The following is a 15796-nucleotide window of genomic DNA, read 5'->3' on the forward strand; positions in this document are numbered from 1 at the left end:
CCCCCAGCCTTACCTGGGGGTTTCCTTATTGTCATGAAGGACTCGGTCCTTTCAGGAATATTGATCAGTTAGTTGGATAAAAGGACCATAGGCATCAGGATCCTGCAATTTACAGGTGCCTCAAGAAGGAGAGGAGAGTCCGCCCAAGACGGATGTTCCCTGTGGCTTTGACAGACCACAACACTGGGCTGAAACGCACAAGAATTCACAGCTCAGGGACATGTGTCATGGGCTGTGTTCCCCAGGGAGCAGACTCTGAGGTGGAGTTTAATGTGCGGGGATGTTTCCTGGGGGCTGCCCTTGGGGTCACACCATGTAAAGGAGGGGACGGAAGCAGGAGGGGCTGAGGGAGAGGTTGAGCCATGATGCGGTCCCAGCAACTGTCTCTGCCAACCCCACAGGGAACTCTGGAGCCAGACTAGCCCCCTAGAATTGTTCTGAGTTAAACTGGGATGTTCTGGCTTTTATACCCCCTCCATCATTGGTTAATGGGATAGGGGCTGGCACAGAAGGGTGTTGCTTGAAGGGGCAACTGCCCTAGAATGCCAGCTAACCACAGTCTCTGCGGCTGGGGCTACAAGGTGGGGATCTTGGTGGTACATGCCGGTGTCTACCACGATGTCAATGGATGATCGTGCTGAAGATGGAGGTAGCCAGTAAACAAAGCAAATAAACAGACGCAGAGAAATGAGGGCTTGCACAGAAGTATCCCTTTTGCACCTTTTAATTGGATAGAACTTTTGTTGAGCATATTGGGAAATGGGTCCGCACGCAGCGCAAATGCAAACACACAAATTGGTTTTTTTTTTTATTTTTTTGTATTTTTTCTGAAGCTGGAAACGGGGAGAGACAGTCAGACAGACTCCCACATGCGCCCGACTGGGATCCACCCGGCACACCCACCAAGGGCAATGCTCTGCCCACCAGGGGGCGATGCTCTGCCCCTCCGGGGCGTCGCTCTGCCGCGACCAGAGCCACTCTAGCGCCTGGGGCAGAGGCCAAGGAGCCATCCCCAGCGCCCAGGCCATCTTTGCTCCAATGGAGCCTCGGCTGCTGGAGAGGAAGAGAGAGACAGAGAGGAAGGAGAGGGGGAGGGGTGGAGAAGCAGATGGGCGCTTCTCCTGTGTGCCCTGGCTGGGAATCGAACCCAGGACTTCTGCACGCCAGGCCGATGCTCTACCACTGAGCCAACCGGCCAGGGCCACACAAATTGCTTTTAAAGAAATTTGTCAGCTTGAAGAGCCATGACAATGAGCTCCCCCTGGTCATTCCAGGAATCCAGTCCTAAGAAACTGCCTGAAATACGGACATTTTCTGCACAGAGCTGTCCATGGCAGTGTTACTGATGACAGTGAAAAATTGGAAAGAACCAGTCCAACTACCGGGGACTCTGTTAACAGTGTCCCTCTGATGCAGCCACTAAAAATAGGCAACAAGGGAGAATACAAAAGACACAAAATGAGTGTGCTCTGTTCACAGCCATGCTGAAAACATAATCACTGGTTTAAAAGAACCAACAAAAAAAGAAATATCAAAACGGTAGTTATGTTAGGTTAAGTGCTTCATCTTTCTCACGTACTAAAATCAGTAGTGATGTGCCTTCAAAACCTTGGTAATGAAGAAAGAGTGTTATTTGCCAGGCACGGGCTGGGCATGCCCAGACTTGACAGTGTATGGAGACCATGGGGAGGCTCAGGACGACCTGCCCGTCAGGCCTGGCTGCTGAGAGGTCACATGGCGCCTGGCTGTGCTCACAGCGGGATTGGAAGAGACCACGGGGGTCCCAAACTACTGCCCGGCCCACGGGTCACATGCGGCCCCCTGAGGCCATTTATCCGGCCCCCTGCCACACTTCCGGAAGGGGCACCCCTTTCATTGGTGGTCAGTGAGAGGAGCACTGTATGTGGCGGCCCTCCAATGGTCTGAGCGACAGTGAACTGGCCCCCTGTGTAAAAAGTTTAGGGACCCCTGACCTAGAGGCTGGTGGCGTTAGGGGGTTGGGGAGCCATGGACCAGCATGTTGCCACTTCTGTTGGAAAGATTTCTCCTTCTTGGTTTGACAGCAGGAAACTGAGGCCTGGCAATACCAGTCCGCCCCAAAGCCACCAGCCTTGGGGCTGGAACCCAGGTTTGCCAGCTCCCCATCCAGGGCTCCTTTCAAGGCACTGCCCGCAAAACTGATGAACCGTGCAGATTCTGAGGTTTTCAGGACCACTGTGGGTCAGAGGGGTTGTCTGTGTGCTGGGCTTGTTCTCTGTTTACGCACACACAGTGGAAAGTCAATGACGCAAGTCTGCAGCAGGAAAGGGAAGAGCTCCCCTGCCCCCTCCTCCGGCACCCGCGTGTTTAGCATCAGGATAGATACAGTCCTGGGCTCCTTGTCCCCGGCACCTACCCGGGGAAACTCTCCCTGGTGGCCCTGCTCGTCCCTCTGTCCCCACCAGACTCATCTCTTCCTGTCTGTCTCACTCTCCAGCGTATTAGTGGGGGTCCCCCAGACTTGACCCGAGACGAATGCATTTGCTCATTTGGGAGGCAATGCGGGAGCAGCAGTGTGAGGCAGTACAGTCGTGTTACCGGGCGTGTGACCACGGCAGGCAGCTGCGCTGAGGGCCCACGAGAGCCCACTCACCGCACACCTGAGTTCACGCGGCTGTGTGAGGAGGAAGCTGGGCCAGTGGTCTGCCAGGTCGCCCCCACTGTTGCCTGAGAACTGCTTTCAGGACGTTAAGCGCAGGCTCAGTTTGCTGCTGCTTCTCCCGCAGCCGGTTCCTCGGGCAGAGTCAGGTGGACCCAGTATGTACGGCCCGTAGCATGTCCATTCCCCGGGGAAAGTTTAGGCCTGAACCTCAGGGCTCGTCCTCCACCTTTTCAAGTCGGTGGTTGCATAGATGAAACCTTCCAGAACCTTCCATCTCCTTCCAGGCTGAGCCCCAAGGCTCGGGCTTGCCTAGCGATCCCAGATGCGCAGGTTACCCTTCCCTCAGTGCGAGGGCCCTGACCTTTGACTGCTCTCCCAGGATTAGCCCCTGGCCTTCAGCTCAGGGTGGCACCTGGGACAGAGGGACCAGCCTCCCTCGTCCCCGGTGCTCTCTCGAGCTGGAAGAGCAGACCCGGGGTCCGCCTCTCCACCATTGCCCAGCTCAGCAGCACCAGGTGGGCTGGAAGGAGGGAGCTGTTGTAGGGCTGGTACTGCGTGTGAAGACACCAGCGAGCTTCCAAGGTCATAGCTCCCCTCTGGTTGTCACAAATGTGGGAAATCCCTCGGTGCCTTCCTCAGCCCCGGCAATGAAGGCCACTGCCGAGGCCTGTCCCCTTCGCAGGGACACCCGTTCACCTCGCTCCCACTGTCCGCACTGCATGACATTCTCCGGCCAAAACCCAGGGTCCATCCACCTCCCCGTGCTGCCGTGTCCCGCCTCCCCCATTGCTTTTCCTAGACACTGGGATCCAGCCCAGGTGTTCCTCTCCTGCAGGAAGCCTCCCCTCCTTAGACCCCCGACGCCAGCAGGGGACACCCTCAACCCCCATGCAGCCTCTGTTGTCACCTCCCCTGTTTGCTGCCCTGGAAACAAGGTTGGGTCTATTGGTGCCACTTCATCAGCCCCACCCCTTGGCCACCTGATCTGGTATGGCTCCATGCCCTCACCTGCCCCTCCCTCTGTCCCCTTATCTGATTCTGTTTCTCTTGATGGCATCACCACCATCTGGCATGATGTGTATGTCTGCGCCTCACTAGAAGAACGGGGCTTTGTCTTGTTCCTGCGTGTCTTTAGTGCCTGGAACAGAAAGTAGTGCAGAGTAGGAAGAACTGGCAGGATGGGGCTGGTCCCCAGCGTGTGCTTACCAAATGGGATGTCTGGTCTCCGAACCTCGCATGGAAAATGAGGGCGGGGTGCACTGAATCGAGGTCCCTGATCCCATCTGGCGTCACTGTGCCATGCTCCATCATCAGAACCCACCAGCCTGCCATTCCCCACTTGTCCGGCCTGACTTCGGCAGCACAGGGCAAGGAGATGATGACCATGGCTTCCCAGCATCCTCTGTTCTCTTTCAGACAAAGGCCCCAGTGAGGACCTGCGGCCCGAGGAGAGGCCCATGGAGGGTGAGGCACTGACAACCTCCCACCTTCATCCCATCGCCCCATCTCTGCTGCCCTCCCCTGCCCCTCATTCTCCCCTTTGTCTCTTCCATACCCGGTTCAGGGGTGGGGTCCTGTGGGCTGCCCCAGGTGGGAGGTTTTCAGACCTGTTTTCTAGACGTCCTAGTAGGTACTTGATGAGAGGTACAGCAGCTCTTTCTGGTCAGGGAAATACAAGGCTTTCTTCTTTTGTTTTTATACACATTGTGCTTCTTTCCACAAAGATCTGAAGGGTGAGGTCTGAGCCTAGTCTTTCTGAGCAAGCAGAATTCAGGCTTGAAAGCACAGAATTGGCTTTGTGTCTGTCAGACATGCTCATTCTCAGGAGCACTGCTCATTCCCTTCCCGCGGAGAACAAGAGTGGGCCGGGAGGGGAGTCACGGTGAGGACGCGCCTGTTTCAGGAGTGTCTGCCCCTGACATGGAATGAGTGGGTGTCAGAGGAGAGAAGCTTCCCCAAACCCAGCCTGGCAGGGGGGCACCGTGAAATGCTAACAAAAGTTCACTGGCCCCTGGTGGCAGCAATGTGCAGATTTAGTATTGACTCACTACTAAGTAACTTGCTGACCTAGTCTGGAGCGACACTTCCTAGCAAGGCCCATGATATGTGTAGCCCACGAAACCTTCCAGGTCTCCGTCCAGGCCTGGTGATGCCCTAGACTGGGTTTCACAAGCAGGCATGTGAGCCCAGGAATTGTAGACCTGTCTGGGGTATCCTTTCTTTCTTTTTTTTTTTTAATGTTTCTATTGATTTGAGAGAGAGAGAGAGAGAGAGAGGAAACCAGACGGCAGAGGGGGAGAGAAAGAGAAGCATCAACTCATTGCTCCACTAAGTTATGCACTTATTGGCTGCTTCTCATACGTGCCCTGACGAGGGGTGGAACCCATGACCTCAGCGTACCCGGCGCATGCTCTATCCAGGGCCTGGGGTGCTGTTTCTGAGGGATTAGGTTACCTGCCACCACCACCACACCAGCCTTCTTCATTCTAAGGTCCCACCACAGGGTCATCTTGGTGCCAGCAGACCTGGGACATGAGCAGAGAAACAGTGCGCTGCTGCCACCGGAGAGTCTCAGTAGGCGGCTTTTTGCCTTTCAGACAGCCACGGTGATGTGATCCGGCCCCTGCGGAAGCAGGTGGAGCTGCTCTTCAACACGAGATACGGTGAGCGAGGAGCTGGGCGGGGTCTGGGGCAACCTGGCCCTCCCTTCGGCCCATCCTGTGTTCAGAGAGACTTTGGGCCCCACCCTCCATCCCAGCTGCTCTCTGAACAGGAATAAGGGGCCGGGGTGGGGGGAGAGCTGGGACTCGCTGGGAGACGGATGGGGGCACCTCGGGAGACTGAGTCACTATCAGAAAACCCCACCCCCTGACACGCAACGCCTTGGCCTCCTCAGTCAGCCTGCTCATGCTCACCCACATCCGCCTCGGCCTCAGGCCGGAGAGGTCATTAGCCCCACTGTAAGGACTACCCCTCTGTCCTCGTGGGCACCCTCATTCAGGGTCCTCAGGTGGACTTGTATGTAGCAAGAACTTTCCTGCTGGAAGGACCAGGAAAGAGGATGGGGAGGTAGCTTAGAAAGGTTGTTTTGTTTTTTTTTAATTAATTTTAGAGAGAGAGGAAGGGGGATAAAGAGAGACAGAAACATCAATCTGTTCCTGTGTGTGCCCTCACCAGGGATCAGACCCACAACCTTTGTGTGTCGGGGCAATGCTCTAGCCAACTGAGCTATCCAGCCAGGTCTTACATATATATATACACATATATACGTGTGTGTGTGCATAAAAAGATTTTATTATTTTAAAGAGAGGAGAGAGGGAGAAAGGAAGGGGGACAGGGAGGAGCAAGAAGCATCAACTCATAGTAGTTGCTTCTCGTTATGTGCCTTGACCAGGCGAGCCCACAGTTTTGAACTGGTGACCTCAGCATTCTAGGTTGACGCTTTATCCACTGCACTAGAAAGCTATTCTTTATTAACTGCCTGTGGTTTGCCAGGCACTAGCTAAGTGCTTCGCACACGTTCTTTCATCCCATGTCCTAATACCCATTTTACAGATGAGGAAAATCAGTCCCAGTGAAGTGACATGGCTTCTCTGAGGCCCCACAACTAATAAATGGCAGTGCCTGGCCTGGACCTCAGATCTGTCCTCTTCCCAAAGTGTAGTATAGGACCACACTGAGTTTTGGAGTTCTTTATGTTAGTGGAGGACCCTCTAGACCAGGGGCCTCAAACTCGCGGCCCGCCGAACAATTTTGTACTGATTTTTTTTTGTTTTCAACTGCAGTGAGAAAAGTGTTGCATAACAGTTGCCTTTTGTAGACCTAGTGCGGCCCGCCGAACGGCTGTGATCTTGCTCTGCGGCCCACATGCTGAGTTGAGTTTGAGACCCCTGCTCTAGACGGCCTTTCTGGCAACACAAGGACACACGGTCTTGGGTGGAGTCAACACTCAGATCTCACCAGCCATCAGTAGCTTCCCCTGCACTGCCTGAATGTGAGGGCCCGGAACGAGCTTGATTATGTGATTCTCTTACCTCAGCTCTGGGACTCGGGGACCTAAAATGAGTCATGTCCCATGTGAGCTCCAGGTCTCCTCCCTGGAGACTGGGTGATGGTACTCACCGCTCAGGCAGGTGGGGAAGGTTCACCTAAGTGCCCACCCTGAAAGGACTTTGGCACCTGTGGCCCCCTGTATAGACGTGGGAGGCGGGAGTTGAGGCTGGTGGCCCCATAGCTCTGGGTGACCCTACAGCAGCTGTGTCTCTGCAGCCAAGGCCATTGGCACCTCGGAACCCGTCAAGGTGCCCTACTCCAAGTTCCTGATGTACCCAGAGGAGCTGTTTGTGGTGGGGCTGCCCGAAGGCATCTCCCTCCGCAGGCCCAACTGCTTCGGGATCGCCAAGCTGCGGAAGATCCTGGAGGCCAGCAACAGCATCCAGTTTGTCATCAAGAGGTGAGTCCCCGCCAGGCCCATGGGCCCTCTGGGCTCGCCCAGCCTCCAGGAGCAGCACAAACTGCCAGCTCTTCAGACTGGAGCAAGCCTTTGTTTTGTTTTTAAAGAGTGGCGTATTAATCAGGGTTTAGGATCAGCCAGGCAGGCACAAGGTTATCCAGACCCAGCCCAGGTCTGCCAGACTGATGCCCTCTCCGCCTCCAGTTTGCCAACACATGGGGTGGGACTGTGCCTGCCAGCTTGCTCCCCTGGGCCATTCTGAGTATCCCCTGGGCAGGTGTGTCACTGTCCTGGGCCAGGAGGTACCAGGGGACTGCTGAGGGCCATACCCATTGTCCCAGGATTGGAAAAGATGACTGTGGCATATCCAAATCCTTTCTGTTTCCTCGGGCAACTCAGTTTGTCAGTGAGAGCCCAGTGGGACTGTGTGCCCAGCTCAGCTGTAAAGTCCCTCTGGAGGAGGTAGGGGCAGCTATTAATTTTTCAAAGGAGGGGAAGGACTTGGGGTAACCTGTTTGGTTTTGCTGTTTCTGTGTGTTACTGTCATGTCTTGTAAATTTAGGTTTGATTTGGTCAAAAATGGCAAGAATGAGGAGACTTAAGGATATTTTCTCCTTAGAGGGGTAGATGGCCCCCAAGTTGAGAAATTCATGGTGTTCTTCACACCTAGAGTGGCAGGCTGGTGACAGAGCATAGGACAGGAGATCACCCATGGGATCTGGTTTACATCAGGGGAAGTAGGGAAGGTGATGCTTCAACAAATACATCTTTTTTTCTTTTTTTTTTGTATTTTTCTGAAGTTGGAAACGGGGAGGCAGTCAGACAGACTCCTGCATGAGCCCAACCGGGATCCACCCGGCATGCCCACCAGGGGGCGATGCTCTGCCCATCTGGGGCGTCGCTCTGCTGCAACCAGAACTATTCTAGCACCTGAGGCAGAGGCCACAGAGCCATCCTCAGCGCCTGGGCCAACTTTGCTCCAATGAAGCCTTGGCTGCGGGAGGGGAAGAGAGACAGAGAAGGAGAGGGGGAGGGGTGGAGAAGCAGATGGGTGCTTCTCCTGTGTGCCCTGGCCGGGAATCGAACCCAGGACTCCTGCACACCAGGCCGACACTCTACCACTGAGCCAACCGGCTAGGGCAACAAACACATCTTGAATGCCAACCATGTGCTAGATTGTGATACAGCAGCAAATGCCACCCAAGTCCTCCCCTTGAGTTGGCCAATCTCACCAAATAAAATGACAATATAACGTCAGGTGGAGATAAATGCTATAATGAAGGGTAAAGGGATAGGCGAGGGTAAGGAGGAACCTGTCTAAGGATGTGACATTGAAACAGAGACCCAGTGAAGCAAGCCATGTCAGTATTTGGCGGAAGAGTGTTCAGGGAACTGTAGGTGCAAAGGCCCTGAGGCAGGGACACACTTGTATGTTTGAGACTAGCAAGGGAGGAGTGGTAAATGGTGAGGCCCAAGAGATCGCAGGGACTAGATTATACAGGGTGTTGGGCTGGTTGAAAGAGTTTGGATTTTATTTCAAACTTAATGAGAACTCACTAGAAGGTTTTGAGGAGAGTGATATGATCTGGTCTTTTTTATTTTTAATTTTTTTAAATTTTCTAGCTGTGAGGCAAAAGGGACTCTGGGGGGGATAGGCAAGGGCAGAAGCTGGGATCAGCAGGAGGCTTTACACTGGCCCAGGGACAGGGCAGCAGCTTGAATTGGATAAAGGTAGGGTGGGAGTATTGAAAGTTGTCAGATTCAGGCACAATTTTGAAGAATTTGCTGGTAGTATGTTAGATATGGGGAGTGAGAGGAATAGAGGCCTGAATGACTCTAAGGTTCTAGGCTGAGCAACTGGGCTGGCAGAGATGCCACTTTCTGAGACGGAGACGATGTGGAGGAGGCAGGCAATAGTTGGGTCTGACGTGTGTTATGTTTGAGATGTGTTGGGGCTTCCAGAGATGGACAGCAGGTGGATAACGGGACTCACAGTCTCAATGCTCAGTGGAGATGTCAGGGTGGAGACAGATCATTGGGAGCTGTCAGCATTCAGGGGGGACATAGCACATGGAGACAGCTTGCCATAGTTGTTCCTTAAACCCAGAACCAAAAGCACTTGGCAGCTCGAAGGTAGGAGCCAAATCAGTAGCAAGTGACTCCCATATGTGCCCCGGCTGGGGTCCACCTGGCAGTCCCCATCTGGGGCTGATGCTCCATTGCTTGACAACAAAGCTATTTTATAGTACCTAAGCTGAGGCCATGGAGCCATCCTCAGCACCAGGGCCAATTTGCTCATTTGAGCCATGGCTGCAGGACGGGAAGAGGGGGGGGGGGTGGAGAAACAGATGGTTGCTTCCCCTGTGTGCCCTGACCGGGAATCAAACCTGGGGCTTCCACACGCCAGGCTGACATCCCACCGCTGAGCCAACCAGCCAGGGCCTACTTATGCATTTCTTAGTTGATTCTTGTATGTGCCCTGACCAAGGATTGAACTTAAAATTTTGGTGAATCAGAACAACACTCGAACCAATGTAGCTACCCGGCCAGGGCCAAAATTCACCTTTTTAAAATGTACAACTCTTTGAACTTAGACTCATCCATCACATGAACCACCACTGCAGTCAAGCGGCGAAGCCATTTCCAAAAACTTTCCTGTGCCCCCTTGTTGGCAGCCCTAGTCCCTGGCAGCCACTAATCAACGTTCCATTATCATTTGCCTTTTCTAGACTGTCACGTCAATGTGACGGACACAGTGTGCAACCTTTGGCGTCTGGCTTCTTTCACTAAGCTTTTGAGATTCATCCATGTGGTTCTGTATGAGTTCATTTATTTAAAAATAGAGTAGTTTTTAAACAGTGAGTGTAATTCCAGTTTCCTGAAAGCCACGTGAAGAAAGCGACGTACATGGGAGAGTGATTAGCCTCGTCAAATGCAGCAGGTAGGGTGACAACTAAAGACTAGTTGAGGTGATTTTAAGAAATGATTCGAGGAGAGAGATTGAACACTTGGGTATCTTTATTTTTTTGTTCCTCAGTATAAAAATTACCAAAAATACTGTGGGGACTATTGAGTGAAAAATAGCCAGTTCTCATTAATCTCACTTTAAAAAAGGATACATTTGGGATGTGCTAGCATTAGATAGAAGTATGGCTACATAAATAATTTTGTGAATATACTAAACACTACAGATTGGCATACTTTTTTTTTATTTATAAATAAATTTTTATTAATTTTAATGGGGTGACATCAATAAATCCAGGGTACATATATTCAAAGAAAACATGACCAGGTTATCTTGTCCTTCAATTATGTTGCATACCCATCACCCAAAGTCAGATTGTCCTCCGTCACCTTCCATCTAGTTTTCTTTGTGCCCCTCCCCCTATTCCTCCCCCCCCCCCCCCCCCCCGTAACCACCACACTCTTGTCCATGTCTCTTAGTCTTGTTTTTATGTCCCACCAATGTATGGAATCATGCAGTCCTTTGGTTTTTTCTGATTTACTTAGTTCACTCCGTATAATCTTATCGAGATCCCACCATTTTGTTTTAAATGATCTGATGTCATCATTTCTTGGATTGGCATACTTTAAAAGTGATTTTTATGGTATGTAAAATACCATAAAGCATGTATATAAATGTCTTATGTATGTATGTACGTGTGAACGTTAGTTTGCTGGGGCCGCCATAACAAAGTACTACAGACTAGTTGGCTTAAACAACAGAAACTTATTTCTTTCAATTCTGTGGTGGCACAGTGGCTAGATCACCAGTTTGAAACCCTGGGCTTGCCCGGTCAAGGCACATATGACAATGAACAACTAAAGTGAAGAAACTATCGGTTGACACTTCTTGCTTCCCCATCCCGCTGTAAAATCAATGTTCCGTTATCATTTGGATTTTATTGCTTTTTAAAGAGAGGAAAGAGAGAGAAAAAGGGGGGCAGAAGTGGCAAGCATCAGCTCATAGTAGTTCCTTCCTGTATGTGCTTTGACCGGGCAAGCCCAGGGTTTCGAACCAGTGACCTCAGCATTCGAGGTCAATGCTTTATCCACTGTGGCAGTATAGGTCAAGCCAATAAAATCTTAAAACAAAACAAAACTGTGGAGGCTAGATGTTCAAGATCAGGTTGTTGGCAGGTTTAGTTTCTCCCGAGGTCTCTCTCCTTGGCTCACAGACGGCCACCTCCTTGCTATGTATTCAGATGGTCTTTTCTCTGTGCATACGCATTTCTGGTATCTCTCTCCGCATGACCTAGTCTCCTCTTCTTATAAGGATGTCAGTCAGATGGATTGGGGCCCATCCTAATGTCCTCATTTAAATTTAATCACCTCTTTAAAAAATACCCTTTTTTCCAATACAATCACATTCTGAGGTATTGGGGTTAGGGTTTCAGCATATGAAATTTAGGGGGGACACAGTTCAGCCCATAAAAATATAAATGTTTTATATAACTGAGAAATTATTACCTGCAGGAGACATTACTAATGGATTGACACTCTTTCTGCCTGAATCTGACCTCCACATCTTTCTAAACAATACTGTAGACAACCGCTACCTGTTAATTAGACACTTGATTTTAGCCGAAAGGTCGATTAGCCAATACCTGTTCATTCGAGTTGGCACAAAATCAAAAGAAAACTTTCTAAACCTTTGGTCAGAAAGTACTAGTAACCCAGATCCTTGAACTTGTATGCAAAATTTTTGTATTCTTTTGTGTATTTTTCTAGAGAGAAGGTCCCTTGCTTTCATCAAATTCTCCAAAGTTAAAAAACCCTTAGGGGGAAAATACCTTAGGAAATTTCAAACCATGGGTAGATAGATTCTCATGGTGGGAGACGAAGGTCCGGGAACGTGGTAGTGGAAGGTCCTGGCTGAATGTACTGCAGTTTTGATGCTGACCACCCAGAGTTAGCAGATCCCACCGATTCAGGGCACAGGCCCCAACAAGAACACCTTCACTTCAGACTCCAGCCACAATTTAAGGGCCCTGGGCTACCTACCCTTCTGAGCAACTGGCTCCCTATGACTTCCCCCCCGGGTTCAATAATTCGCTGGAACAACCCACAGAACTCAGGATAAGCCTGTATTAAGATTACAGTTTTATGGAAAGGATACAGATTAGGACCAGCCAACTGAAGAGACACAGAGGGTGAGGTCTGGAAGGGCACTGGACACAGCTTCCATGCCCTCTTCCATGAACGCAGGGCACATGACCCTCGCAGCACATTCATTTGTTCACCAACCAGGAAGCTCCACCGAGCTTCCGTGTCTACAGTGTTTACTGGGATGCATTATGCAGGCGTGGGTGGATTATTGGCCATGTGATTGAACTCGATCTCCAGCCTCTCCCCTCCCTAGAAGTCAGGAAGTTGAGCTAATGTCAGGTGGCACAAAGCCCCAGGCCTCTAATCACATGGTTGTTCTTCCTGAATGCTGAGTCAGCTCATTAGCATAAACATAGGTGTGATCCCAGAGTCTCACCATGAATAACAGAGATACTCTTTATCACACAAGAAATTCCAAAGATTTAGAAGTTCTGTCCCAGGAACCAGGGACAAAGACCAGACAAAGTCTCAATGCCCTGTTTTCAGTCCAGCCTTGTCCAGCCAGAGCAGACCGGTCAGGGTGGTAGGGGTCTGGAGTCTGGCTGGCTAAGGACACTGGGGAGGCAGGGTGGCCCGAGGAGGGCTGAGAGGACATGGAGGTGGTTCTACGTAACAGAACCACTCCTTTAAACCTCCCGAGAGGAGGGATGCTGGACCGGGGTCTAGCGTGAGGGCGCATCTGCTCGGAGGCTGCCCACCAAGGTGCGGAGCTCTCCATCACAGAGGTGGCCGGGCGGCGACACAGAGACCCTGCCTGGGAGTGAGGCCAAAGGCCAGGCTCTCAGAGGACTCGATGTCTGTCCTGGCAGCAGGCATCTGGGCATCAGCTCAGTGCCTGGCACCGAGCCGGCTCCTGGGGAGGGAGGAGGCACAGCCCTGCCTTGGCCCACAGTCTCAGGAGCTGGAAAAGGCCTCAGACTGTATTTAGACCCCACCACTACCTCTCCTCCTTCTTCTTAAGAGGAAACTGAGGCTCAGAGGTGAAATGATGTCCCCACAGTCACCTAGAAGTGTCAGCAGCTGACCCCCCACTCCCAGGCCAAAGTATCTTCCGTGGCCCTGCGTTGTTGCCTCAAACTTGGATTTGTAAGGCCTGCTCCCCTCTACTTGGCCAGTACAGGGTTATTACAACCCTTTTCTTGTGAGAAAACAGAGGTAGTTGGGGAGAGGGGCACCTCATTTGAACTCTTCCCCTTGAGCTATGCAGTCTCGGGCATGTTACTCACCTTCCTGATGCCTCAGTCTCCTCATCCTGAAAATGGGGTGATGGAAACATTACCTACCTGAAGGACATTGGGTGGGTTGCCTCATGTCTGGGAAAGACTTTGTGGACTTTCTGTAGGTACAGACACTAGTGGAAAGCTGGGCCTGGTCCCCAAGGCCCCTGATTCCAAAGTAAAATGGCAGCTCTCAGTTGTCAGCCAGAAACCTCAGGCCTTCCTTATGCCTCCAAGAACTTGCCACATGGTCATCCCCAACAGCTTTTACACTTAAGATTGGCTCCATGGGGACCCCACATCCAGTGTGCTCTGGCCCCGGACAGTGGCAGTCATACGGCATCCTGGGACTGAGAGTGAGGATGTCATTCCCACTGGGCCAGGACCAAGCCGCTCTCACTGCCAGCTAAATCGTCAGAGCCCAGTACAGCATCTCACATCTCACATGTAGGTTAGCAGGACAGCTCCGTGGGGGAGTGGGGGGCAGGGACCCCAGACCTGGACTGTCCAGAGGCAGAAGGGCCCATTGCACAGGTGTGTAGACTGAGACCCAGAGGGGAGGGCTGTGCAGTACAAGGAAGGCTTGGAGGGACCTCGGTGACAGCCCCACTTGTATTTTCCAGGCCTGAGCTTCTCACTGAAGGAGTGAAAGAGCCCATCACGGACAGCCAAGGTACCCTGCCCAGGGTTAAGGGCTAAGGTGCGGGCCGGACAAGGGAGGGGTCTCAGGCCTCTGCCACCATCCCTCCTGCTTCTTCTGTCCTCCCCTGGCACTCCCCCACTGCCCTCCCCATCGGGTTTACCCCCACCTTTGTCCCTGGGTCTCAGGAGCTAGCTGCCTGCTCACCCTGGCTTCTCTCCCCCCCGCCCCCAGAGAGGGATTCCGGGGACACTTTTGTGGACGAGAGCCTGAAGAGACAGGGCTTTCAAGGTAAGGTTGCAGCTCAGGATGGGGTCAACTGTCCCAGCGCCATGACCTTGACCTGGCTTGGGTTTGAAGGGCCAGGCTGGGGGTGGGGTTGGCAGGGGGACAGGGCTATAGACTGCCAGCTCTGGGTAAGAGGCTCCATGGGGGCTTTGGGCAGGTGGGGGTTCCGCGGGGTACAGGAGCCACCCACTGCCATCTGGGGAGTCAGCTGGCCTGCCCACTGCCTGTTAGGCATTCAGCCTTGCCCGTACTGCTTTGAAATCAGAGGAGGGCAGGATCAGCAAGGGCAAGGGGCCTCTCTCGAGGAGGGGACTGCGGCTGGGCCGAGAAGGAATGAGGGGACGTGAGTGTGGAGAGAGAGGAGAGAGAGGAGGGGGAGGGCTTGAGTCAAGGCCTGGGGTGTGGACCACACCTGAGAAAGAGAAGCAGGTCAGGGCCAGGCTCTGAAGAGAAGATGGGTCAGCAAGACCAGTGGCAGAAGGGGCTAGGCCTGGAGGTGGGGGAGCCCTGAGAGATAGGCCCCAAATCCCAGAGGGGTGGTTGCTCCCTGCCACGTCTCTCTCACTCCTTCCTGAGCAACTGGAGCTTCCTGTGATGGCAGGAGTCGAGGCTCTCACCGCACCGCAGGCTCGTCGTACCCTGTCCTCTTAGTTGATTAGGGTCCCCCCAATACCCAGACACCCTGAGATGCACACTCTCACCTCTCTCTTTCTACAAGGCAGTGCCAGGGTGATCTCCCCAAGGGCAGGGGTCCCTCTGTGGTCCCTCTGGCATGTGCTGGTATACGGGCTCCTTAACAAACACCCTACGGGCGAGTTAGTGACCACTGGGCACTGCTAGGCCAGCTCCCTGCCTCTCTGGGGGCCGCCCTGTCATCTGAGCCCGTGTCTCCCCTGCTCCAAGCCCACCATGGCTCAGGAACTGGTCCCCTGCATGGTGTCTTTCACCTCCAGGGCTTATTTGTGGCTGTGGTGGTTTTCAAATGTCAACAATTAACTTAATTTCCAATCTGCTGCTGTTGTCGCAACAGTGTGCGTCCTTCTGGAAAAACACACATCTCTGTCAAGATGTTAGCGCTGAAGGACTCGGAGGGGCCCACTCCGAGGATCCGATAATTGCCAGAGAAGGAGGTCCCCGTAATTAGAAAATCATATTCCTTAAAAGTCACTAAGTGCCTTTTAATTTAACAACCCAAATCCATAATTGTTTTTCACTTTGCAGAAAATTATGATGCCAGACTCTCCCGGATCGACATCGCCAACACGCTGAGGGAGCAAGTCCAGGATCTGTTCAATAAGAAATATGGTGAGCCCTGGTACCTGGGTGGAGGGAAGCCACAGGGTGGGAAGAGAGGCAGGAGCTTCCCAGGTCCATGGTGGTCAACTCTAGGAAAACCTTCACCCACTTGGAGATATTTCTGGAACACTGACTATGTGCCAGGCACTGAA

General features: G+C 52.5%; 1 protein-coding gene across 4 annotated transcripts in view; it reads left to right on the forward strand.

Moving 5' to 3' along the window:
* The window catches only part of GTF2IRD1 (GTF2I repeat domain containing 1), a 121377-nt gene that overhangs the window by 67298 nt on the left and 38283 nt on the right, over window positions 1–15796 (forward strand). For 2 of the 4 annotated variants that reach the window (XM_066382424.1, XM_066382423.1), the window contains exons 15-20: window positions 4058–4105; window positions 5239–5304; window positions 6911–7094; window positions 14044–14093; window positions 14295–14351; window positions 15570–15653. In XM_066382424.1, coding sequence (XP_066238521.1) covers window positions 4058–4105; window positions 5239–5304; window positions 6911–7094; window positions 14044–14093; window positions 14295–14351; window positions 15570–15653 — 489 coding nt within the window. The remainder of the gene's footprint in view (window positions 1–4057; window positions 4106–5238; window positions 5305–6910; window positions 7095–14043; window positions 14094–14294; window positions 14352–15569; window positions 15654–15796) is intronic. The other 2 variants (XM_066382426.1, XM_066382425.1) reach the window with 2 other exon arrangements.

This window comes from Saccopteryx leptura, chromosome 4 (assembly GCF_036850995.1).
Source record: "Saccopteryx leptura isolate mSacLep1 chromosome 4, mSacLep1_pri_phased_curated, whole genome shotgun sequence".
NCBI lineage: Eukaryota > Metazoa > Chordata > Mammalia > Chiroptera > Emballonuridae > Saccopteryx > Saccopteryx leptura.